Here is a 26,064-nt window from a genome sequence, read left to right as displayed (position 1 = left end):
TGACAGTTTTTTGCTCCTATTTCTTTCACTCATTTATTGTCTCCCCTCTTCGTCACAGCCCCTCGTTGTTGGCATCCTTCCTTGCTCCTCTCCCTCTCCTCTCTCCGGTTCCATCAAGCAACCTATCTGCTCTGGTTCGCCACCCCTGCAGCTCCTGAGCCCTGCCCTACCACCTCCCAGGCTGCCCCTCCCACCTCCAATAGCTACTTAATGGAGGCAGCAGCACGGCTGAGCTGCCGACGTGCAAAGGCAAGCCAGTCTGTGCCCAACCCACCTGGACGGCACACAGCGCCAGAAACCCTGCTTCCACTGCCTGCCTCCAGTACACCACTGATGAGCTCAGAGCACTCAACCTCAAGTGCCTGGACAACAGCCGCAGCAACGCTTCATCCCACTCCATGGAAGGTCCCTACACCTCCCACCACTGCCGATTCACCTGCGACGTAGGAACCCCTGCGAACAATCCCCAGCTAGCACCAGAGACCGCAGCTCCACTGCACGCTGCTTAACGCCCGATCCCTCTACAAGCATGTCTACAGCTGGCAACTACAGCAACGCACTTCCTCCTAAGCCAACTCCAGACCATTCAGAATCCAGCAGCTAGACTCACCCTCAACCTTCCCAAAAGAACCAGCACCTACCCTCATCTCAGAGTCCTCCACTGGCTCCCTGTCCAGAAAAGAAACCTCTTCAAAATCTTCACTCACGCCTTCAAAGCCCTCCACAATTTCGGACCCGCCTACATCAATAACCTCCTGATGTTCCACCAGCCAACCAGGGAGCCCCACTCCTTCACCCATGGAAACCGCTGCAGAGGTTGTTCCTTCTCCTACCTCGCCGCCACGTCATGGAACGTACTTCCCCCGCCCCCGCTCCACCAATGCACATCCCCTTCACCGGAGGATTTCAGGAAGAAGCTCAAGACCTGGCTCTTTGACTGCCAGAGCCACTCAACCAACCAAGGCTCACAGAACCCCAGGGCCTGGACATCCTCCGCCCCACTTCCTGGGTGACAAGTTGAGCATTTTAAGTCCTTAAGATTGATTGACTGGATTTGTGACCTGAAGCCAGCTTGCATCTCGAACAGGACATTTTTGGCAGCTGCCCAGCCCTGGTCCGATTTAACAAGACTATACAATTACTTTCCCTGCCCCATCCAGCAATAATATTGGCCAATACTTCAGCAGGCTACTACTGAAGATTCGCATGTTTATTTGTAGTGAAATGAGCACCTCACCTTCCGTTTTAGTGTGAAATTATCTTTTTGTTGATATGTTAACGCAATAGTATTATTTAAGAAACAGCAGTTCAATTAAGATTCAATTTGACTTAATCGCACTATGCTAGCTATGAAATTGTGGACGATTTATTTCCAAGATTACACTCTTCTATAAATTAATTTGGTCATCAAGACACTAACTGCATAAAATACCAAACGAAATACGCTGTAGGCAGTTGTTAATTTTTTAAAAAAAAGAAATGTCCTTCAATATTTCCAAGCAGACCAATCTATGGCTCAGGAGTAAAAAGCAAATACATTAAGTGATTCACGCGACTACGAAGCACAAAAAAGCACTCTCCTTTTAGGTAAAAGACTTATCAACGCTAGGAGGCAGAACACTATGGTAACAAGCACTATATAAAAAACATGTTCCAATTATGGCCACTTATTTTGCAAACATTGATAATCTACCATTTAGAAATTGGTGTGTTTAACAGAACTTGAACATCAACAGGTAAGAACTTTGTAGCCATCATTCTGTGAATTTCCTAAGTGTTCGAAGCAGGTGCACTGCATGTCGAGGACCACAAGCTCACTGAAGTAAACTGGGAGTCTCTAGAGGTCGAACCTTCTACCTCTGCACTAAACTGTGGCACCCCTTGCACTGTCCAAGACCCATGAACTTTAGCGTCATAAATAATGTAAAGAGGAGTGACCCCCTGCAAAATAATATGAGTACCTAGAGCAGGGAAGATATATCAATATGCAAAAGCCTAGGGCAACTCAAATCATTTCTAGCAGTTTATACAATCGAAGAATAGAAATAAATAAAGATTAACAACGCATGAACAAGGCACACAGTATGTGAGAAAAGTATTTTTTTAAAATTTATTTATATATCAATATATTTCGAAGTGTTAAAAACAGTTGCATACTATAAAGACAATATAATTAGGCAATTCATCAGTAACCTTTCATTCATACTCCATTCGCATCTGCAGTCAAACTGAAAAAACCAACACATACACACTGAGAACTAACTCAATCAGATGTGATCACAGACAATTTACGTAAAACGAATGATATCTAAAGTGTGCATTAGTCACTATTGCTACAACAGATCAGAACGGCGTAGCAGGTGATGGATAAAATATCCACACCTGTAGGCAAAAGTAAGGATCGCAATTATGGGAAAGAAAGTGAGAATGGATTGAGCATTGAGAAATGGATCGGACAGACCTTCGGTCTCGCTATTTTTTTTATCACCATCATGACCTACTGTGATTACTGCAGTATAGCACGCCATAAACGGTGAGTAGGAGGAGTTAAAGTTTAGTATTTTTTATTGTTGGACCTTTCACACCATGAAAAACTGGCTTGTGGCCATCATGTTCAGTTTATAGCCACTTTCACCTATGAATATAGGATCTCAGATGGCTTTTACTACTGGTTATTACTACTTGTTGTGTGTCTATCGTTATTCATGCTATTTTGAATTTTAACTTTTCTATCAATCCACATGCCATGTGCCTTTCAGCTTTTTATAGACTGAAATATCATGCCACTTTTCCAGATTGCTTGCAGGACAATGTCAATTTTTCACACAACCTGGATTGCTTACAGCATCTATATTTCTTTTGTCTATTTACAGGATAGTGCTCTACCATTTACTTAGGCTGTTTATCAAGCCCAGGAATATAGCAGCTTTGGAGATCATTGAATCACTTCCACCACATATAGTAAGAACATGAATCCATCAAAGATTGGAAGGATCACTTTTCCTCTCTTCTTGTAGAAGGTTGGCTTAGTATATGGTGCACACTTATTTAAGTGAAGCATCTTGCACTAAATCAGACAACCCTTATGGTGATTTTCATGGTCTTAAACAACCATAGAAAGCTCCCTAAGTGGTAGCTGTGGAGAGCAGCCTTCAGGCTTAGTCCAGAAAGTGTGTTAAGCAGCTTCTTTTACCAGAACTAATCGAGAGGTGTAGGTTAAACGAAAAAGAACCACACAGTGTAGTTATAAAAATAGTAATATTTTTTATACACACACTCACTAACACATTGGTATATCTCCTAAACGAAGATATACACAATACTTCAAAAGGAGAACAGTAAAGTAGCACAAAAACACAGTGGTCTCCAGGGGGGGACCAAACCATATACTAAGAAAGTGGAATGCGAACTGCAACCTTAGTCAAGACTTGGACCAGAATACTCCGAAGAGCTGAGGACCCACCCGAGGTAAGTACCCTGGAACCCCAAGAAAGCTGTGTACAGAGTGGAAACACAGCCGAGTACTCCATGCAAGTCAATGGGAAAGTTGCAGTTTTCAAGAAGAACCACCCTTCCCAGAGGAACCTAAAGAAAACCGTGGAAGATTGGAGAATCACCCCACCCATGGATACCCCAGGAACCAGGTTATCTATATCAGGGAGGCCAAGTGCATAAGTGCAAAGTGACATCAAAAACCACCTTAGACCACAATGGAGGACTTCAGTAAAGATGCCGGTAGTGAAGAAAGTGAAAGAGTCCAGTGGAATCCAAGGATGGAAGCTTGAAGAATAGTACCTGCAAGCAGAGGGGACAGAGTCTATGCCAATTGGGAGTGACGAGGAAGCATGGACGACCACTGACCACCTATGACAGAAGATGCAGGAGAGTTGACAGTAACCTTGTCGCTGTAGCTGCGAGGACCAGGCAACGTTGTGGAAGACCCGGAGCCATTCATGAGCTGTCCCACGTCAGAAGTCGAGAACCAGGGGGTCCGTGTCCGCTGGGAGCACCAAGAAGCCTTGGCAGCAGCAACAGACATGGTAAACAAAGAAAGTGCAGTGCTGGGAACAGCAACTGCAGTAAACTTAGAGCAGACCCGAGGCAAGCAGGGGAGTCCACTGAAGCCAGAGCCCTCAAGAGGACACACAAGCCAAAGGCACAGGAATTGCAAGAGGACCTCGAGCAGCTCACCAAAGATGCAGGCCCACGGTGCAGTGGATGTGGTGAGGACAAAGACCTTAGTAAGAAGAGATGCTGGAGCTTCTTGTAGCCCGAAGATCTCTGGAGGACAGAGTCAACAAGCCTTGGCAACGGCAAGTCAACGCAATGCACAGGGGTGCTGTTCCAGCAGTTATAATGAGGGGTACTGGTCTCAAACTTGCCGAGAAGACAGTGCAGGTCTCAAGGGAGTTGCAGAACCACCACCTGTGTTGCTCAGCCGTTCAAAGTCCATGGGACCTCAGGAGCAGCAGACTGGTCAGCTTTGTTACAGTGCCTGCAGATGCAAGTGAGTGACTCCTTCACTCCAAGGGAGATTACTTTGGGTGTCTTTGATGCCCACAGGCCTGGAGAAGAACCTGGATGAAGCACAGGCACAGACTGGCAGGACAATGAGACCCGGAACAGCAGGAGGCTTCCTTGATGTAGTCTTGGTAACAGGCAAAGTCCAACAAAGTCCAAGGTGCCCAGACTGTTGAAGTTGCAGTGGTTTCGGATCTGAATCTTGTTCCACAATGAATCTGAAGAGCCACCCACAGGTAAGCTCTTAAGTACCCTAAGGAAAGGGTTGGGACGATTCAAGGTTCCCTCCCAGAGGAGGGGCTGGACAGAGGGGAGGATACTCCCATGTCCTTTGTCCAGTTTCGCACCAGAGCTATAGCCAGCGGCTCCCTGAACTAGTTCCAACCGGAGTAGGCAAGGAGGGCACAAAATGTGCCCTTTAAAGCAGCCTAGTGGTGCTGGCAAGCGCCCCCACCCCCGGTCAATACACTAAGTCCTGTCTGGGATGTGGTCACATCTCCCTGTGACAGGAAACCTATTGTTCTACCTTCCCCTGCTCGAGCTCAGCTCAACAGCAGGATGGCAGAATCGAGTCTGTGGTCGGCAACAGCTCTGGCTGGCTGTTAGACCCTGAAAGGCTGATACCAGGAATACAGGGGGGGGGGGGGCTAGTACATGGGATCCTACATCCAACACTGGAATCGGTGTTGGGCTAGGATTCCAACATGCATGTATCAAATGGCTGACCGCACTTACAAAGCCTGAAGAATTGACTCTGGGGTTTGTAGGAAGTGTCCTGCTCCTGCAGGGTACCCTCACCCTTATAACCTAGCACCGTGCCTTCAGGATTGAAAGGCCTGCCTTAGGGATGACATAGGTTTTAAGTGCAGCGATCTCAGATAAAAGAAAAATTACATCTGTTGTAAGTGGTGCTAACACCAACTTTCAGTCTGCAATGGCTGGCCTGTAGTCACAGTTTGGGTGGTCTTTCATGGGTGGCACAATACATGCTGCAGCCCATGGGAGACCCCTGGAGTGCCAATGCCCTGGGTACCTTAGTACCATATACTAGAAGCTTAGAAGGGTACACAAGAAGCCAATTGGGAAGGTACCAAAGAACTTACTTTTGTCAAACTTAGGGAGAGAGCACAGTGACTGGGGTCCAGATTAGCAGGATCCCAGTCGGATTAGTCCAAAACTCACTGACTCCAGGCAACAAGTAGGGATAACTATGCTAGAAGGATGTTACCTTCCTACACTTCGGAATTGATATTCTATTTTGAGCACCAGTGCTTCTTTAAGTTTCACAGCCTTCGGTATTTTACTAATTTCTTCTTTTTCCAACCTGTTGGATATACTTTTTACCTTAATACATAAGGTATTTCAGTCTTTGGGCACATTTCGGTGATTTTCTAATTCATTATCCAGCGAGTTGGTGAACAATCATGAACTGTCCGAGGTTTACTTTTTGTATGTAATCGTTTGATGTAAACTAACTAGGCACATAGGATTGCAGGTATTTCACACAGTGTCAACTAGAGGCTTTACTGAAGCAGCACTCGTGCCAAAATGCACGTAGATTAATTTGGAAGATATTCGTCAACAAACCACGACAAAAATCTACTATTGCCAATAATAATGAAGCAATAGTGACTAATGCACCTTAGATGTAATTCGTTTTACATAAATTGCCTTTGAATACATCTGACCTAGGGCCACATGTATCAAAGGGTTTCACCAATTCTGTATCTATGGCAAAATGTGTTCGTACATATATGGCCCTTAGTTCTCAGTGTGCATGTGTGTTTTTTTTCTGTTTGACTGCAGATGCGAATGGAGTATAAATGAAAGGTTACCGTTGACTTGCCTAACGATATTGTGATTATAGTATGTAATATTTTTAACACTGAGAAAAAAAATTATATATATATATATATATATATAAAAAGTGTCGTTCAAAATATCTTTAACTCTTTTCTCACATACCTTGTTATTCTTTGATTGTATAAACTGCTAGAAATGAATTAAGAGTTGCTCTAGGTTTTTGCATATTGACTTAAGGTTCATAAAGACATCAAAAGCAACAGCAAATAAGCAGTACTTTAATCGTCCTGATAAAGCTCTATACTTTACACACACTGTCCTTCCAATAGAAAACACGTGGCTACCGAGAGGCGAAGGGTGAGATGAGGGGTCTAGAGGGGTCAAATTGTCTGTGATGTCACTTCTACAACCCTGATATTTTGGCAAGTGTTCGCCCATGTTTTATTATAGCATTAATAATTCCTTGGGGCAGCAGAATGTGGTCTAGGGTGACAACGTTGGCACTAAAAGAGCTGGCTGGAATCGCATCTTCACAAACGACCTAAATGCGTGCAATTGAACAAAGTGCTGAATGTCTCGATGTACTTTCCTTGTGCCTTCCGGAAAAAAGAAAACACCACTCTATGCCTTATTTGACACAGTGGGTCTAATCCCGTCTATACCTTGACAGAAGGGTGTCAATAACCTTCACAATGCCGACCACCACATGCACCCAAACAGCCCAATCTCCGATTCAAGTCTTTCATTAAAAGGCTCTAGACAAAAACGTGAAATGCGGTTTCTTGACACAAAGCACATACCTAAGTTCCCTTAATTTACTCATTGGTGGCTGTTTGGCAATGTGTACCACAGAGTTAATGCCGGTCGCTGACGTCTGCAGTAATCAGAAGGTAAAAAGCTTGACCTCTAGTAAAGCAGGCTCGACTTTCCAACATTCGGTAGCCAGTCAATTAAATACGATGAACTTAGCTGTTAGTAACATCTCTTATTTGCAATGCCTAGGCAATTGGATTAGTGTGACAACATGAACCAAGACACTTGGACCCTGGTGCAAAAACTCGTCAGTCTAGAATGCACCGTTGGAAACTAGAATATTTTAGATGTTTTTATAGTTTCAATTTTACCGAAATAAAGTGTCATTTTATTTTTGCACCCAATGTTCATTTTACGCAAAAAAAATATGGTGATAAATATACAAAACAAATAATTACACTGTTAGGGCGAGTTATTGGTCACAATTAATTTTGCTTCCTGTTGTACCACAATTCCAAAACCGATGCAGGCTCCCCTACTAGGATGTCACCTTGCCCACGGGGCCACCGTAGGGAAAAGGGTGGGTCAACCCCATGTTTTATTGCCCTGGGCGTTAGGAAGGAAGGAGTAAGGCCAAGCTGTCTAATAAGGGGTCATCGCTGTCATTTATTGTGTTGCGTGCATTTTATTGTTGAAATTGCAAAAGTTGCTCACATTCTCAAAGGGCTTGGGGTAGCAATGCAAAGCACAAACTAATGGGGAGCAATTGAAATAGCCCTAAACATGTTTAGAGCCTTTGCCAGTGCTGCCTAGACAATGAATGTGCGCAAAAACTACGCAAGAAGTATGCAAGTGTTGAGTTTACATTTTAAAAGATTCCATAAAAAGTGGTCGCCAAAATTTATGTAATTCTTTGGCCTGCTGGACGGATAACGTGTTAATTTGCGCCACCACATCTTGCGGGATGCACGGGCTCGCTGTTATCTAAGACAGCACTGGGTGGCTGAACTCCCCGGTTAGAAATGTTTACCTGAAAGTGACCGCTTTGGCGTCCTTTTTGGAGACGGAAACCCGATGGGCCATGGGTCTGCTGGCGTCCTCCAGCTCGTAATGCTGCTCGGTCATGAGCACCATGTCCCGCGGAGTGAACCGCCGCCTCTTCCGCACCCCTCGGTCCCTCTCCCTGTGCTGCCGCTGCTCCTCAGTGCTCAGGGCGGGAATCCGACAAGCCGCTTCCTCTGAACTAAAACACAAAACACCTCGCTCAACAAGTCCGTCTGGGGGAGTGGTACCAGAGGGGAGGTCTAAATGCGTTCCCGGCGGACGGTGCGGGTTACCACGCTGCAAACGACGCACGAAAACTTTTTCCTCTTACGCTGGTGTTGCTGGTGAAACCGCAGAGATGGCCGAAGCCTCGACAGCGTACATCTTGACTGAACAAAAGTATTCCTCCAGCAGTCAACACCTGTGCGCCGTCGTTTTGAGCTCTGGTAACAGCGTCGAGAAGGCGGGCCGCCGCTCTCGCGGCCTGAATTATTCAGGCGGTGTGCTTCCTGCCTCCCCCGACACTGCACGCTGCAAGCCGCGGCACGCTCAAGGCAAGGTGGCAAGAGGCAGGGCAGGCTCCCGACACCCGCCCTCACACCGAAGCGGCGAGTGGCGGCGACGAACCGTTCTTAAGGTTATGTCTTACTAATATTAGGGCCCGGGGAATTTGGGACCGTCTCCTTGTCACTGAGAGAGCTCAGCGTCGAACCCACCACCCCTTTTTAAAGTGCACATGGGTATTTTGTACCCACATTTTAAACTGAACAGGGGCACAAGTGGGGTCTTTTATTTTAATCTCTTAAAGTCTAATAACACCCCAGAAACGTTACTCGTGCACCCGTAAGGACTTTAATGTGATCAATACAAATGTTCATGTGCCCGACCAAGCCGTAGATCCAACTCTCACAAGATAAAGCTACAACCATATTTATTTGTTATTGTGGTATTTGCTTAGTGCAAACATGGACCCAATGTATCAGAGCAATTTGCAACAAAAGAAGCAAAGTTACAGGGAAAAGTAGTCAAAACAACAGATAGATATACAGTGGGTAAGTCTTAAACCAAATAATTATAACTGGCAGTAGAAAAAAAATAAAATATGCAATTGTGAGGGGGAAGCAAAATGTACACCAGGAAATTCAATTAAAATGGATACTCCCTAGTTATATAACTGACATTACAGCACGTAGTAACTACTAAAACATAGTTGATATATATACCTCATCACTGAGAGAAGCAAAGGAAACATGATCATTCCTGATAGTAAGCTAGAAATGTAAGAGACTGGCTAAAACGGGGAAGATGATGAAACAAGTTAATTTAAAAAGGTTAAGCTAAGGATGCAGGAAACAAGAATTGGACCAAAAGATGTTGGAAGGAACAGCCAAAATGTGTAAGTGGAAGTAACTGCATTAAAGACCGAAGGAGGCAGAAAATAGGCCCCAAAAATGTTTATTTGTTTTTTAGAAAAAGGAAACGCAAAAAAATAGTAAGATGGAGCAGGAAGTGTAAGTAATCAAGTTTGGAGTAAACATTGATTTTAGGGCCTTGCGAGTGAGACAGGCCTTCTATTTCAATTATTTAGCTTCCATGGGGAGCCCTTGTAGTGTTAGTAATCCAGGGCTGATTTCAAAATATGTGTTGCTTCTGGTAACAAAGCAAGCCACTGCATGTAGAACAGCTTTCAGTGCTGCCAGATGCACATTTGGAAGATCGGTCAGAAGAGTTGCCACAATCAAGCCTTGAGAAATCGATCTATGGTCATGACATTACATTTGGAAACACCTAGCTTGAAAATGCAGTTGGAACTGCACACTCATGTGTTTCATTTGTGCTTGAATATTAACTCTAGAATGACGACAAATTAATGATGTCGGTACTGCAATCAGGAATATTGTAGAAGTCAGTCCAAGCGTAGTCAAGAATGGTAGAGTGAATAGGTGCGGTAAATGAGGAACTCGGTTTTTAGTGGTTTTAATATTAGGCAGTGGGATGTCATCCAATTCTGGACGTATAGCAGGGTTTGAGAGAAACTTCCTGGGAAGAGGAAATTTTTGGATTGATCTATGTGTATCATTAGGATCTCAAATATAATTGCCCAAAGTTCCTGAGTATGACAAAATATTCAGGGTAGAAATTGTAAAGGGTTGGCATTGTAAGCGAAGTAGTGCCCATTGTGGCTTAACCCTAAAGAATGATGTCCACATTTCTGACCACTAGTAGTCAGCCATGCACAAACATGGCAATTCTTTCATCCTCTAGACACAGCTGATAAGCGGAGTTGGGGTAATAGTTAAATCATATGGTTCAACCCTTTCTTACTATCAATAACAAGGTTATGCCCTGTTCCCGCACTGGCTTCCGAGTATAACTCGCTTCAGGTGAAGGATGTTTGTCACCATGTTTTTACTCAGGAGCTATTTTATCATTATAAGTTAAATCACAATGACAGTTCTAATTTCAGTCAATGCTGAGAGTTTAAATTAGTTTAAAAAAAAGTTTATTTCTCATTTAGAATGTAGTAAGATTTGTGTTGTTCCTTTTATTCAGATTAGTCAATAAATTCAAGTAAGTTTACAGAAGTCTCATAAAAATATGGTTAGAACATTAGTATAATGCATGAAGAGCTCACATTTAAAAGAAGAAGAGTTAGATAAAGAGAGCATATAGCTCAAAATCCAATTAAAGCAGTCAAACTTCCCATTAAGAGTAGTTCATGAAACTCAGCCAAGTCTCAATAATTAAAGCAAATAGGCATACAGTTACAGTAGCAATCTGTAAAAAATGAGCATCAATAATAAGGCAAAGAATAAACAGCAGCAGCGGTAGCCACAGCTGTCAGTCAAATATAATGGGTGTCTAGGGATAGCTATGTGGAAATGAGAGTTGAACTCTCTACACTAGAAACGTGCAGTAATATAAAAGGTAAAAATAATGTTGTAAAATTTGTGGCAGGTCTCTCCTCTTCGGTTACAATTATGCAGCAGCGTTCGCTTGAGAGCATGTTCAGCTCTTCCTTTCCCACAAAATAATATGCAGCTTGCAGAGTTTTTTCACAAAGTTTGTACAGACATCATACATATGTAGTTTCTTGATTCATAAGCCTCCATTCCCTTAGGCATCAAACACAGGTTAGCCTTCTAATGTTAAATGTTTCATTGCGTTAACAATGAACTATGCTAAACAACAGAAACATCGACTTGCGGAAATTCTGTTTATTAATACATTTCATTACCACGGACAAGAAATACTGTTATAAAATGTGCAACTATTCTATTCAAGCATTATGTGAAATATGGGGAAAATAGGAAGTTTAGTTATTACAATAAAATGTTTTTTTAGCAATTTTTAATACATTTGTCAAACCAGAACATTCTGCAGTTATGACAAATATTTCTAAGCATGTCACATTAAGAGCATGTCTCTAAATTCCATTGTGCACATTTCAGCATTATCGAGTTCACTTCTAGTTAAAAGATGTTGAACCTGGCCCTTTTGGCAGGTTCACCCCTAAACTTTTTGCATTTATCCTAGCCTTTTTCCTTATGTAGTGTTAGTGGTTTTAGACCCCTAGGCACTTTAGCACTGTGTCCCAGTGTAAAGTGTATGCACTCTGTGATACATTTAGTGAGACTGGCCTGCCCTCCCATAGGAATGCATGGGAGATATGTGTGTCCATAGTAATTCCTGGTGTGAGAGGAGTGCAGGGTCAAGTTTAGTATGTGCAAACTCGTAAGAATAAATGCTGCGCAATGGTGTGCGCAGATTTATTATAACCATAGGAGAAATACCACTTCTAGAAGTTGGCATTTCTGTGTGCTATTTTGCCTGCCAGTCTGCCTGATGTGGAGTGCATGTCTGGCTTGTGATTGACAGGGGCTGGATGGTGTGCTTGGCTCCAGGAGCCAGGATGAGTCTGCCCAGTTGTGAGTGGGGAGATCTGCATGCAGATGGGAGGGAGGAGTTGCACCTGGGACCTGAATAGGGCTGTGCCTTCCCTCCACAATGCTGACTCCGCCCCCTGTGGTGCGTCTGAGCACCTAGCCCCCCACCTGACAATGGAGAGAGGAGCTGAGCACAACAAAGTGGCAACAAGGGAGTCGCGGGAGAAGCCAGCCGGAAGTGGGCGTGTGGACCAGCGGGGCTCCCGTGCTCGTGGAGAGCCCCGCGTGTGCCGGCAAGTAGAGCCTGGGTCTGGCGGGAGCCCACCCTGCCTACGTATTTTCGTGCCTGCGCCCGGTGCAGTAAGGAGAGCTCCGCAACGTGCCTGCACATAAGGAGGCGTCCCCAGAGCTGAGGAAAGTTGGGGCCGACCAAGGTTCACGGCCGGTGCCCTCCCGCTGCCTCAGCGTCGCTGCCAGAGGAGCCTCAATGAAGGGGGGGGGGGGGGACTCCCCAAAGCAGTGCGGATGCCACCAGAGGGAAACGGAGCCGACAACGAAGTAGCCCGGTGAGTGGGGCCGCCTTGTGAAGTCCGGTGGGAGGGTGCGTGTTGGGGCACATTGTCGGTGCCCTTCGTTCCCTGTGTGGTCGTGCCCCTTGGGGCACAGTGGTGCCATTTCTGCCAGAGTATTTGGGGGAATCAAGGCACAGTTAGTGCCCAGAGAGGTGCATATTTGTTTACGAGAGCCCTTGTGCTCCAATGTGGAGGAATAGTTCTTCCCAAGTGCTGGGGCCAAGTTCCCCTCAATGGCGCCGCCGTAGCGGGCCACTGCCACTTGAGGGGCAGATTGTGGTGAGAAGCCCCAGTGGGGGCCCAAGAGGCACCAGGAGTGCCAGGCTTCCTTTGTGCATCTTCCCCAGCTGCCCTGCGAGAACGCAGGCAGCTGCAACGTTTGGGGCATCTTTATTTTGTGAGAGTCCCAGTGGGGGACAGAGGGTGCCAGTGCCCAACTTGGTGATTACACAGCTGGCCAGCAATTAGTGGGCAGCTGCCACGTTTAGGCTGGTGTGACTGCACACTTTTGCTTTTACTGCTTTTGCAGCCAGCCCTGACATTCTGGACGTTGGGCATTTGAACCCCCTGTGAGAGGCCAGTTGGCCTGGGGTCCATTTCAGTGTGTGAGGCCCTGATTACTGCGTAATATGGTTATGCTAAGAGTTTTTAGGCCTAATATGTTTTATGCCTAATGTGTTTATTTTTGCATAGTGTGTTCCTAACTTTTACCAGTAGTTACTGGCTGTGCTCTACATGTATTATTTGTGCTACATTTACAATTGGCGATTTGTGATTGTTCTGACAGTGGCCCAATTGGCCCTGTCAGGTGTATATAATCCCCTGTAGATACTGCCCAGTGCCAGTTGGCACTGTGTATATTATGTGATTATGATCTAATGTGTTTATTATAATACAAAGGCTATTTTTATATATAACCTTGTGTGGAGTTCATTTTGTGGTGTGCCTGGGGTGTTGTTGCTGTGTGCGTGCGCAAACGCTTTACATGTTGCCTCCGGGATAAGCCTGACTGCTCGTGCCAAGCTACCAAGGGGGTGAGCGGGATTATCTTTGGCGTGTAACTCCCTTGCCCTGACTAGAGTGGTGGTTTCTGCCTGGCTTTGGCGCAAGCCTTAGCCAACCAGAAATCCCATTTCTAACAAAAGACATCTTGCATTTAAGTGTTTCCGCGGCCTATACAAATAACTGTGTCTGCATAGTGCAGTTTGTACATAAAAGGTGTCATTTTTTTCTTTACATTTTACCTTAAACATTGCACACATAGCTGTTATTTTAAATGATTTGTATCTTAATTAGTTAGCTTCTCGACAATCAAATATAGGGCAAAGACAGGGTGAGGATGTGGCCTAGAGGAGAGGTTCTGGACTTTAGCATAAGGAGACCTAGTTTGAAATGATGCCTTTTCTATTTGAACAAACCGTGTGATCTTGAGCAAACACTTCATGTATCCTTAAAATGTCACAAAGTGGAAAATAAAGTGCAAACAGATTTTATCCCAATTTTATAGTTTGCACAGATTACATGTTATGTGCAAATCCCACTTCGACCCATCCCTGTAAAAATTCTGGTGAGTTATGCATGGCAGAGTTTGCACAAACAAAACAGTGTGAAAAGGGAAATATTATTCAGTAAAACTGGTTGAAGAGGGAGGCAGAACATAGGTGTCTGGTTGGTTGGTGGAAGGTCATGCATTTGTTGATGTATGCTGGTCCTTTGTTGTGCAGGGCTTTGTATGTGTGGGTCAACATCTTGAACTGGCATCTCTTCTGTATCGGGAGCCAGTGTAGCCTATTGAGGTGCAGTGTGATGTGGGTCTGTCTGGGGAGTTCGAGGATGAGTCTTGTCGCTGAATTCTTTATTGACTGCAGTCTCTTCTGGAGGCGTGCAGTGATTCCTATATTTAGTGTGTTCCCATAGTCCTGCCTGTTGGTGACAAGAGCCTGCGTGGCGGTCCTTCTGGTGTTGACTGAGAGCCACCTGAAGATCTTGCGGAGCATGCGTAGGGTGTAGAAGCAGGTGAATGAGACTGTGTTTACAAGTTTCTTCATAGGTAGCGTGCTGTCCAAGAAGATGCAATGGTTGCAGGCCTAGTCTGTCAGGCTCGGGGTGGGGGATGGGCCGAGTTGAGCAGGCCACCATGCGTCGTTCAATGGTGAGGTGTTGTTCCTTGAGACAGTTGTCTTTTATCCAGTCGATGACTTTCATCTTACATCTGTGAACGTTGGTTCTGGTGGTGGATGGTGGAGGGATCTTCTGACAGCGAGAGGAGGAGTTGGGTGTCGTCGGCATAGGAGATGATGATGAGTCTGTGCCATCTGACGGTGTTGGCCGGGGGGGAATCATGTACATGTTGAAGAGGGTGGGGCTGAGAAACGACCCTTGGGGGACTCCGCAGATTATCTTCTTGGGTTCCGAGGTTATCGGTAGGAGACAGATTCTCTGGGTTTTTCCGGTGAGGTATGAGGTAATCCATTTGAGGGCATCTCCCTGGATTACATGAGTACTGGTCATTATTTATGAGTAAGGAGAGCATTTACAGGTGCATTTAGAGGACGATGCAAAATCAAAAACCAGACCGTAATCATTTTTGCACCAGTTATGTTTTGGCCGCAAATTGTACGGCCTGATTCTCTTTCTGTTGTGCCAGAAGCTGTTTGTAACTTATAATTCAAATGCTTTCTGTGCCTGTGATTCCAAAATCTTTACCACGAAAGACTGAGCACTTCATTTAGCTTACTGCAGTGAACACAGACGTAAAGTAGTGCTAATACTCTTTGTTTTGTTTCTTAACAGGTAATTTGATGGTGTGTTTTAGACACTACTGGAAAGTAGAAGGCACAAATGAATTCGGCCTTTGTAATTTTGCTCTTTTTGCACTTGCTTTTACCTCCAACCTACAAGCTGGTCGGAAATCAAAGTACAAACATGCACTTTCTGTCACAATGTGCTCAAACTATAATACATAGAACATGTTAAAAATAAATATTGGCAAAGCCAGCGCATCTGACCTTATCAAGCTTGTGAAATTGTTATTTTTTTATTGCAAGTATATGCCACACAAAACAAAAGGAGGTATAAAAGAAAACATGCCACAACCTAAATGTGGCACCCATATGCTTCCAATAAAAAGTTAAAAAACACAAATATACTTTTAATAGAACATTACCGGCATTAAGGTGTACTTAGAACCAAACCCATTTCAGTTTCAGTGGACACCACAAGAAAGTTTAATTCTTATTGGCCCAATGACAAGGTCATTTTAGGCGAACGTGCACATGTGATCAGGCAAAATGCCTTCCCCCACAGTGCACCACAGTGCAAGGGAACCAATGTCTAAAGTGGGCTGATCCATTGCTTCATGCTGTAACCATGGTGAGTAGATGCAAAACGTGAATGACAGTCAAACAGAACAATGAAAGAAGAAGGCTAATCAAAAATCCATCGATGTATGTGTATATGTATGTTTTTATTTATTTATGAAGTGTTCTGGCTGCTTGAGGCACTAGGCCAAACCCAAAATTCACTAACCTGTCTAATGCTTGTGTCAAGGTCTAAATGAGACTTTACTTTGACAGATAAAGCCCAGTGCAAATGGAAAGCGGAAGTATGTGATGACATAATTATCAGTTTTTGTCCTTTTTTTAGGTCGAGCCTAGGCAGCGCACATGCGCTGTTTGCAAGAACTGGAGTAATGGCTAAACGGAGTATAGTGCCGCTGCTGCTTCCTGCTGGTTGCCAATGGGTCATTCCCGTATTCCCAGCTCCCTGTAGGCTGGGACTTCCAGACTTCACTTCCGCTGCAAGGCAGGCAGCACCGACCAACTACAGTGTAGTTACGCTGCAGGGCTGCATCTGGTTTGTTTTGGGACTACTTCACTTATTGTCATGGCACCTTGTTCACAGGCCACCATGCTTCTAAGTATAGTCCACTTATATATTTATCCTTGCTGCAGCCAAAGTTTTTTATTCACTCCAGACACAGAGCAGCCTTGTTCCAGTGCTGCATCATCGTCGGCTACTTGTGCCAGTCCTGTGTAACTAAAGCTTCTTCCTTCCAGGGCAGTTTCACCCGAGAGAAGCCTCATTCCGGTGCTCTCTCGCCCAGCCCCTGCAGCCACTGTTTCTTCATGTAGCGCAATCTTGTTTGTGGGCTTCATTAGCATAGCCCACGCCATCTGCGTGATAGAATGTAAATGTCTTAAGTTAAGGGTGCAGTACCACAGGCTAGGTGTCCCTAGTAACAGCCTGTTGTACTGCACTCTCCCCTTAAGACATAATATAAGGATTCCATTAGTATTTGGCTCAAGGAACGAGCATGACATTTTTTTCCTTTATTAGTGGAATTACATTTTTTTCTCACAAGGGCTCCAAAAGATTAAAATGCTTGCGCTCGTTTCTTAAGCCTCATGGTAATGGCATTCCTATAATATATCTTAAGGAAAGGGTGCAGTGCCAAATGCTGTTACTAGGGACACCTAGTAACAGCCTGTGGTACTTCACCCTTTCCTTAAAACCAAATATGGGAATCCCATTACCACGAGGGGCTTAAGGAAGAAGCGCAAGCATTTCTGTGCAATTTGTTTAGGCTTTAGTAACCTTTGTGATAATAACAGAAATTGCACTTATTAAGGAAAAAATGCTTGCACTTTTGGGACTGCATCGTTTCGACATAATATAGGAATTCCATTACTATGTGGCTCAAGGAAGGAGTGTGAGCATTTTTCCTTCTTTAGTGGAATTAATTTTTTTATTGTAAAGCCTACAAAAGATTAAAACGCACACGCTCATTTCTTAAGGCTCATAGTAATGGAATTCCTATATTATGTCGTAAGGAAAGGGTGCAGTCCCACAGGCTGTTACTAGGAGTCCCAGACACCTAGTAACAGCCTGTGGTACTGCACCCTTTCCTTCTTGTGGAATTCTTACATTTTTAAAAAAAAAATTAATTAAGCTTCATAAACCAGTGCACATGAATGCACGGTACAAGATAAACAACGTACATGAGTCATTCGATTAGTCGGCCACAACTATTAGCATATTGCACACTAGTGATGGTTATTCACTTCAAGTACAGGCAAATCATTAAAGACACAAAAACAAAGGGGGAACATTATGCTCTCACGTCTCGATGCAGCAGCCTGTGGAACCTGTCAACCTCATTACAATCAGAAGTCACATTTGGTAAACAACTGATGTGTTCAAAGTTGATGCAGTGACTATATTGCGTATGTTATCTAGGGTACCAGAGTCACAGCGTACTACTATTCATTATATGTGTTTTTGGCTTGTTTAGATGCTAGGTATTGCGTGTATAGACCCCAGAAACATTTTGGTCAACTTTGGGGGGGGGGTGGGGGGGGGTCAACAACTCAGTATAGACATCTGACTGAGTATTGCAGTAGAGCATATCCTTCATATCCTGCTCCCATTCTGTTACCGTGGGTACGGGACTTCGCATCCAACTCATCGCTATCCTGCGCTTAGCCATGGAGACTAGTTTCCTGATACCCTTATTGATAGGCTTCGTGTATCCCAGGAGCGCTAGAAGAGGATCTGGGGACAGTGATTGTTTGGTGATAGCAGTTAGTGTGTGGAAGATATGTTTCCAAAAGTCAGCTACTGTGGGGCACAACCATGCCACATGCTAGAAGCCAGCCTCCGTCTCCCAACATAGTTCACTACTGTCAGTGTCCCTAAGCCCATAACGAAATAGTCTCTTCGGGGTGTAGTAATTTCTTACTGATTATGTACGCTGCTGCTGGCATAATTTTAAACAAAAAAAATGAACATTTGCAACACTAATAGCTCACATTTTCACGAATGCGAGACCTTTTGCATTGCAAATGCTTGTTTGTTCTGCTTGTTTCCCCTGCCATGTTATGTTATCATTATATTACTGGTGCACTATTATCGCAACTGGAAACAATGTGCTGTAATTGGTGTACCACACTTTCATCCCATTACCGGAATGGTCTAAATGACATTGTCAAGGAGCCAAGATGGCGGAGTGAGCAGACGTACTGCTCTCGAGTTCCCGCCGACGATCTGCACAGCACCGGCCTGCGGGCCATTACCGGCACGAGCAGCGCATTTCTGGGGGCTAGAGAGGTCCCGGTGCCGGTGGAGTCAGCCTGAAGCGGAGACAGTGCCTGCGCCTGCCGCAGTTTGACTACTGACCTTGAGGTGGGCGGCCGGTGCGCGGGGGCGACAGGGTCGCGCTGGTACGCCCGGGAGCTGCAGGCAGAACGGTGAGAGCCTGGCACAACAGGAGGCAGGACCATATACTGCCCAGGGACGACGGTGGCCGTGGTGGAGCCACCGGTACAGCGAACGCTGCTGAAGCAGTGACTGGGCGGCTGCAGGAGTCCCAACGCGGAGCCGCGGAACGAGGCGGTCCGCCATTTTGTGAGAGCGGCGCAACGGACCTAGGGCCTGTGCGTCGGTAGCGGCCGTGGGCCCGGTGAGTGAGCTTTGCGCCCCCCCCCCCCCCCGCTGGGGACATACACTAGAGGCCCGGCGACGCCCTCGTTGGGGGATTTGATTGCCTGGTGTGCGGAGGGGCAGTGCCCGAGTGCAGAAGCGGTGACGGCTGGTGTGGGGCCTGTCTCCCCCGCCCCCAGACGGAGCTTGACAGACAGCGGGGACCCGGAGCGGACCGGGCCTTGCAACGCCCCGGCGCGGGGAGAGAATCGGACTATGAGAACTGCTGCCACTGATGGAGGTGAGGCTGCCAGCTTGCTATCTGGAGTGATTGGAGAGGGGGCCTGATCCCTGAACAGCTGCAGGACAGTGTAGGGGGCCAGCGTGGTCGTCCTTGTAGGGATACAGCGACGGGGCTGGTTGTTAGCCCGGGACTCGAGATACCATCTTGTGCAGCGCTAGAGGCAGCCCCCACCCGAGAGGGCAGGACTGACGCGCAGCGGGGTTCTCAGGGAGGATCCACAAAAGAAGGAGCCGGGCCTACCAATTTGGGGTGGCGACTTGTAGCTGATACCCTCCTCTGGCGAAACACTAGTGCGGGCCCATTGACACGCCTCGTATGGCGGGAACCGCAGCAGGAGAGCACAGGACTGTCGAGCTGTAGTGAGGAGGGGGCGGGGGAGAAGCTGCTGGACCCTTTTGTTGCCCCGCTTTCGGGCCTGGCCAGGACAGGCGTTACACTTGGGTGCCGCGGGGGGGTGGGGGGGGGTGGGGGGCTCACCGCCGGAGGAGCTTTTTGGGGCCGTTAGCGGCGGCGCAGGCCTGGCACGGGCCGATTTCACAGTGGTGGTGCTCCCTGGAGGTGGAGACGAGAAGCGTAGAGGATGGTCACCGGGAAAGGTGGTTCAGCATCGGCACAGAGGAACTGGCATTGACCCCGTTGGCATGGTGGACCCCGGGAGGCACTGATGGAAGCGGGGGTTGCGCATTACATAGCAGTCTTCCGGCTCCCTCTGATTCCCTAAATCCCCCGCCCTGTGCTTGGGGCACTGGTAGACACTATCCTCTGAGGGGGAGTTGGATGCGGCGACACTGAGACCCTTGCAGAGTTCCTCGGGTCCAGTCAGAGAGGGCTCCAGTCAGAGAGGGCTATGTCCACCTCCAGTAAACGACAGGACAGGACCCTTAAGGACCTGTTTGCCAAAGCACCAGCTGGACAAATGGCTTCCAACACAGAAGCGGGTGCCTCTGGTCAGACATCGGCGCGGGACGTGGGCGCGGAGCCCATCACCAAGGCATTCCTCGAATCTATGTTTGTTGCATTGAGGGAAGACATTCACACACTCAAGCAAGAGTTCACTTCGGAGATAAGGGAGGTCCGGCGCGACATGGACCGCATTGGAGAACGGGTCGCTGACCTGGAAGGCAAGAGCGACGAGAGGGACACGGAGATAGCGGCACTTCAGCAGGAGATCCTCAGGCTACATGATCAACAAGTTGACCTTCAAACCCACCTTGAAGACCTGGAAAACCGCTGCCGTCACCATAATATCCCGATCAGAGGTGTAAAAGTGGACGACGCCTCGAAAGACCTTTTCACCTACACGAGGGAACTCTTCAACCACGTCCTGGGCAGGCCTCTGGAGGCAGAGTTGTGGGTAGACTGTGCACAGAGTGGGCCCTCCTAGAGCGCCAGCGGCTCCTCCATCGGACATTTTAGTTTGTGTCCAGGACTATCGCACCAAAGAAGCTATCCTCCAAAAAGCGCGTCAAATGCATCCCTTGAAGTTTCGTGACCAGACGCCGGTGCTGTATCAGGATTTATCCGCTCTCGCATTGCAAAAAAGACGAATCTTCAAGCCTATCACTATGCACCTCCAGCAGCACAATATTCCCTATAGCTGGGGCCATCCATTTAGATTGGTGTTTCGAAAAGATAACAAACTGTACCAACTTCGCTCATTGTCCGAAGCTTGCAAACTACTGGGTGTGGACCTCCCGGAGGCGGAGAGTGGAGAGGAGGATCTCAAAGAAGAGGCTGATGACTCCGGGCCCCGCTGGCGCCAGCAGGGCTGCAGACGCCGTCCCAGGAAACCTCCGGCTGTGGAAATCACGAAAGGCCAGAGGTCAGCTCTGGAGGCTGTCTCCGCAGAACTATCTACCTCCAACCCTGGATGACTTTAGGCACTATATGTAGCCGATTGACTGCTTTACTAATGTCCAGATCGTTGGCAGGAGGGGGGCTTCTTCTTCACCGTTGGTGGACCTAACCCAATGCCTTTTCACCGATCACCGACGGGTGATGGACTATGTGTTCCTAGTTATTTCTGCAGACTGTTCTTTATTCAAGATTTCTTCGGGGATGTTTTGGGGGGGGAATTCGGTGCTCCACGTCCACTTTTCCTCTAGAGTTAGAGTAACCCCTGGTGCCTGCGCGGCCCCTGGTCAGCTGACCACCCTGCACGCTGGCGACGCCATATATGGCACCTCATCCACGCATCTGATCCTACCAGATACCAAACATGCCTGCCACCACACTTAGGATCCTAACCCTCAATGTACGGGGTCTCAATATCCCAGTGAAGCGCAGGGCGGTTCTGTCATGTCTAGAAAACTCACAAGCAGATCTCTGCCTTTTAGAGGAAACCCACCTTCTGGCGAGAGACTGCTACCGTCTTCGGTCCCGAAAATTTCCCACTGAATTCTTCTCCTCTGGCCCTACTAAAACAGCTGGGGTGGCGATTCTGGTGGCTCAGAAGTTTCGGGGGGAGGTCCTACATAAGGAGGCCGAGATTAAGGGGACGCTCTTGACATTCCACTTCGCCTTAGGTGGACTGACATTCACTATTGGCTCCCTGTACGCCCCGAATGAGGGCCAGGAACGGTTCTTACACTCTGCTCTCACCGAAGCCACAGCCACATCAGACCGCAATATCATTCTAGGGGGCGACCTGAACCTGGTCTTCGATAACATTAAGGACAGATCCAGCCAGCGCACCAATCAGGGGCACTCTCAGCCGAGGGGCTCACGCGTTTAAATGACCTGGGGGCTATGCGACCTTTGGCGTAGCCTTCATCCCCTTGATAGGGAATACTCCTATTACTCCAATTCACACAAGACCTAAGCTAGATTGGACCATTTCTTAGTATCTGCTCCAGTGCGCATACTCACGACCGCTGTTGACATAGGAGTGGCCTCCCTGTCGGATCACGCTTCAGTACTCGCCACTCTCACCCTTCCACCCATACCGCGCCCTGCCAGGGTATAGCGTCTTAGTTACACCCTTCTACACTGAGAGGAAGTTGTTAAGCGCATACAACACTCCTTTGGCGACTACCTTTCACATAACGCAAACCCGGACACCACACTTGCTATGCAATAGGCGGCATTGAAAGCAGTCGTTAGGGGGGAGTTCATCGCTGTCTCGGTGGCTGACAATAGGGAGCGCAGGCGCAAAAGGGATGAGCTCACACAACAGACCCGAGAGCTGGAGCAGATGCACCAGAGGACGGGAGCCCCAAGGGTATGGCGACAGCTTAAAGCTGTGCGCCACCAATAAGCGGCGCTTGATCAAGATAGAGCGGAATTTGTGGCGCTGCGACTGAGGCATGCATACTATGCTGGGGGGGACAGGTGCGGACGCTTCCTTGCCCATAAGTTGAGGGAGGTCCGTCAACGACAAGGGGTCAAGGAGATCACCCAAGCGGATGGTAAAGGCGTGTCGGAAGATGGCGCTATAGCGTAAGCATTTTGCAACTTTTATGCCACACTTTACGCGGGGGCCCGTTAGAAAGTTCTGAGGGAACGGCCTTTTTGGATTCTGTTACCCTGCCAGCTCTGACTAAAGCCCAGGCTGACCTCATTGACAGAAACATTCAGACGGAGGAGGTCATATCCGCTATATCCCATCTCAAGCTGGAAAAAGCCCCCGGTCCGGATGGCCTCTCTGCTATTTTTGACAAGAAGTTTTGCACCTAACTCTTTTGCCGACCAGGGGGCGATACCGAGTGATCTCTTAGAGGCCTCTATAGCGGTGATCCCCAAACCCGAGAAGGATAGATCTCGCTGCGGAGCATATCGCCCAATATCCCTCCTTAATATAGATTTAAAATTGTACACAGGGATTCTTGCCGCTCGTCTTGGCCCCCATATGCCCGGCCTCATTGACCCGGACCAAGCGGGATTCATCCCTGAACGCCAAACATCGGATAATACCAAACGGATTTTACACCTTTTCGAGAAGGCTACCCGGGTGCCGGGGGAATACATGATGCTAGCCATCGATGCTGAAAAGGCATTCGACCATGTACACTGGCCCTATTTGGAGTAGGTGTTAGAAAGAATGGGGCTGGGGGAACGATTTCGCACGTATGTACTTAATTGCTATAAGTTTCCCACAGCTACGGTCCGAGTGAATGGCTACACATCCTCCTGATTCCCTATTGAAAGAGGCACGAGACAGGGATGCCCGCCGTCGCCCCTTCTCTTCGCCCTCTATATGGAGCCACTAGCTCAGAGAATGCGGCAGAATCCGGAGATCAGGGGGATCAAATTTGGTGGCTATGTCCATATGATTAGATTATATGCGGACGATGTGTTAATATCACTTGCTGACTCGAGGAGCGCACTGCCGGCTTGCTTAGCAGAGCTGGACGCCTTTGCTCGAGCTGCTGGATTTAAGGTGAATGCAGATAAATCGATGGCTCTAGACCTTTCTTTGTCACGTCTCAGCCGTGAATATTTGCAAACCCTGCTTCCCATCCAATGGGCGGCAGACACAATCCCATACCTGGGGATTCAGCTGGCTCCCTCCCTGCCTGCAGTGGTTAATACTCATTATGCAATACTGCGCGGGAAAATCTGCCGAGAGCTTGGCCAGTGGAAACACTACCCCCTCTCATGGCTAGGCAAAATTGCAGCGGTCAAAATGACCATTCTACCACAGATCCTCTATCTTTTCCACACCATACATCTCCGACCGCCTGCCGGTTGGATTCGGCAGATGCAATCCGACTTAACCCAGTTTATCTGGAGTGGTCGGAAACCGCGAATGTGATGGACACTAGTGACGCTTGCCCCGGAAGATGGAGGGCTTGGAGTCCCTGATCTCCAGCTCTACTTCCAGGCGGCTCAATTGCGGTACCTGGTGGAATGGAGCAGATGGGAATCTGGGAAACACTGGTTGTTTCAGGACCAGGCGGTGGCGGCACGGCCCTTGCAGGAAATTCCCTTCCTGCGCAAGCCCCATAGGCCCCCTAATCTGTATGCCTCGTACATTACGCGGGTCCCCCTGGAGGTGTGGGATGCCACTAACATCAAGCACAAACTCACAACCTTCCCATCTCCGCTTACCCCGTTGGTCGGCAACCCTGATTTCACCCCTGGTATGGATAAGGTAGCTTTTACAGGTTGGAGGCCGGCTGGTTGCCGTTTTCTGTACCATGTCTATGGTGCTGAGGTGGTTAGCTCGATCGCTCAGTTGCGGCAGGAATTTGGGTTCCCGGAGACAGAGAGACTAAGATATCTACAAGTAAGGCATTGGGCGCTTCAACCACAGGTCCGCTTCGACGCAGACAGATGTCTTTCCCCTTACAAAAGATGGCTCATCACCCGTACGTCAGATCAAAAGCTCATCTCCGATCTCTACAAGAGGTTGCAGATCAAACACACGTACACGCACAATCCTAGCAGAGAGTGGTGGGAGCGGGAGTTGGGCAGGACACTCAGCCACAAAGAGTGGGATGGAATATATTACAGGGCCAGGCATTCTGCGTATCACATGGGGCTTACGGAGACACTTACGAAGGTTGTGACATATTGGTACTATACTCCAGAGCGCTTCCATGCAATGGACCGCTCCCGAGAAGCAACATGCTGGCGTGGCTGTGGCCAGGTGGGCAATCTAGTATATTTGTTATGGGTGTGTGAACACGTTCAACCTTATTGGACCCAGGTGCTGGATGAAGTGGACAAGCACTTTGAGACTGAGATCCCACGCTTTCCAGCCTATGTACTACTGGGTCTTCCGAATCCTCTGACCTACCCATTAAGATCTCGCAGGGGCAGACAGATGGCCATTGCACTAGGGTCAGCGACACAAAATATACTTACACATTGGCGCACTCCTAACACCCCAACTTTCACAGGCTGGCTGCAAGGTCTGTGGCATGTCCTTGGTATGGAGAAATTGGCACTTACCATGGTGGGGGAGGGAGCCAAATATGATGAGTTGTGGCATCCATTTCTGTCGCTATTAGCTACCGAATTCCAAGAAATCACATGCCCCCGATATCTCCGGTTGCTGCGCCTTACAGAGGCACGACGGACGGACTGCTGAGGGGGGTTGGTGGGGGGTTTAGCATAGCTTGGGTGATGGACGTGGAGCACGGGGGACGGAAGGAAGGGGAGGGGGGATCCTGGGGGTATTCCTTTTTTTTCCTTGTTTAATTGTTATTCCATGTACGTGATATTAACCAGCTAAGCGCACACTGTTGTGGTTGCGCCCTAGAGTCACTTGGACCAGTGGTAATACCACAGCACTACGTGATGATAGCTATGTGTACGTGGTTCTATTTGTGAATTGCAAAATCAATAAAAACATTTAAACCATAAATGACATTGTCATTAAGTAAACACTGTCGTCTCCATTAATCTCTTTGGGGCACATGCATCAATGTAAGGAATTGCGATTTCTTAATAGCAATTTTGTAAGGAATCGCTATTAAGGACTCGCATTTCCCTATGCATGTAGGAATTGCTAAAAAATTGCGATTCCTACACATTCCCTATTGGCGAATCGCAAATTGCGAATCACGTATAGGGAATGCCTTCCCATTCATTCCTATGGGCCTAGAGGCCCATAGGAATGAATGGGAAACCACTCGCAATTTGCGATTAACCAAAAAGGTACTCGCAAACTGTGCATGCAATTTCAAGGGTGATCGGGGGCAAAAAGGCCACCCTGATTCACCCCCAAACCTGGCATGTGTGCACATGTGGCGCACACACACTGAAGGGCATGTGTGTGCGCCACGTGGCACTTAGAAAAATATAATTTCTAGCA

The 26,064-nt window shown here is 47.4% G+C and overlaps 1 protein-coding gene across 6 annotated transcripts in view; it reads right to left on the bottom strand.

Moving 5' to 3' along the window:
* The window catches only part of GRAMD2B (GRAM domain containing 2B), a 482,135-nt gene that overhangs the window by 212,336 nt on the left and 243,735 nt on the right, over positions 1–26,064 (bottom strand). Inside the window, exon 1 of one of the 6 annotated variants that reach the window (XM_085632690.1) lies at positions 8,108–8,656. The exons of 3 other annotated variants lie outside the window; for them this stretch is intronic. In XM_085632690.1, coding sequence (XP_085488816.1) covers positions 8,108–8,211 — 104 coding nt within the window. In that variant the 5' untranslated portion in view covers positions 8,212–8,656. Of the gene's footprint in view, positions 1–8,107; positions 8,657–26,064 lie in introns of those variants that run through there. 2 more of the 6 variants (XM_085632691.1, XM_085632693.1) reach the window with 2 other exon arrangements.

This window comes from Triturus cristatus, chromosome 2_1 (assembly GCF_964204655.1).
Source record: "Triturus cristatus chromosome 2_1, aTriCri1.1, whole genome shotgun sequence".
In the NCBI taxonomy this organism is placed as follows: Eukaryota; Metazoa; Chordata; class Amphibia; order Caudata; family Salamandridae; genus Triturus; species Triturus cristatus.
Note: the sequence above shows the minus strand (reverse complement) of the source record. Positions and strands in the feature narration are given on the sequence as shown.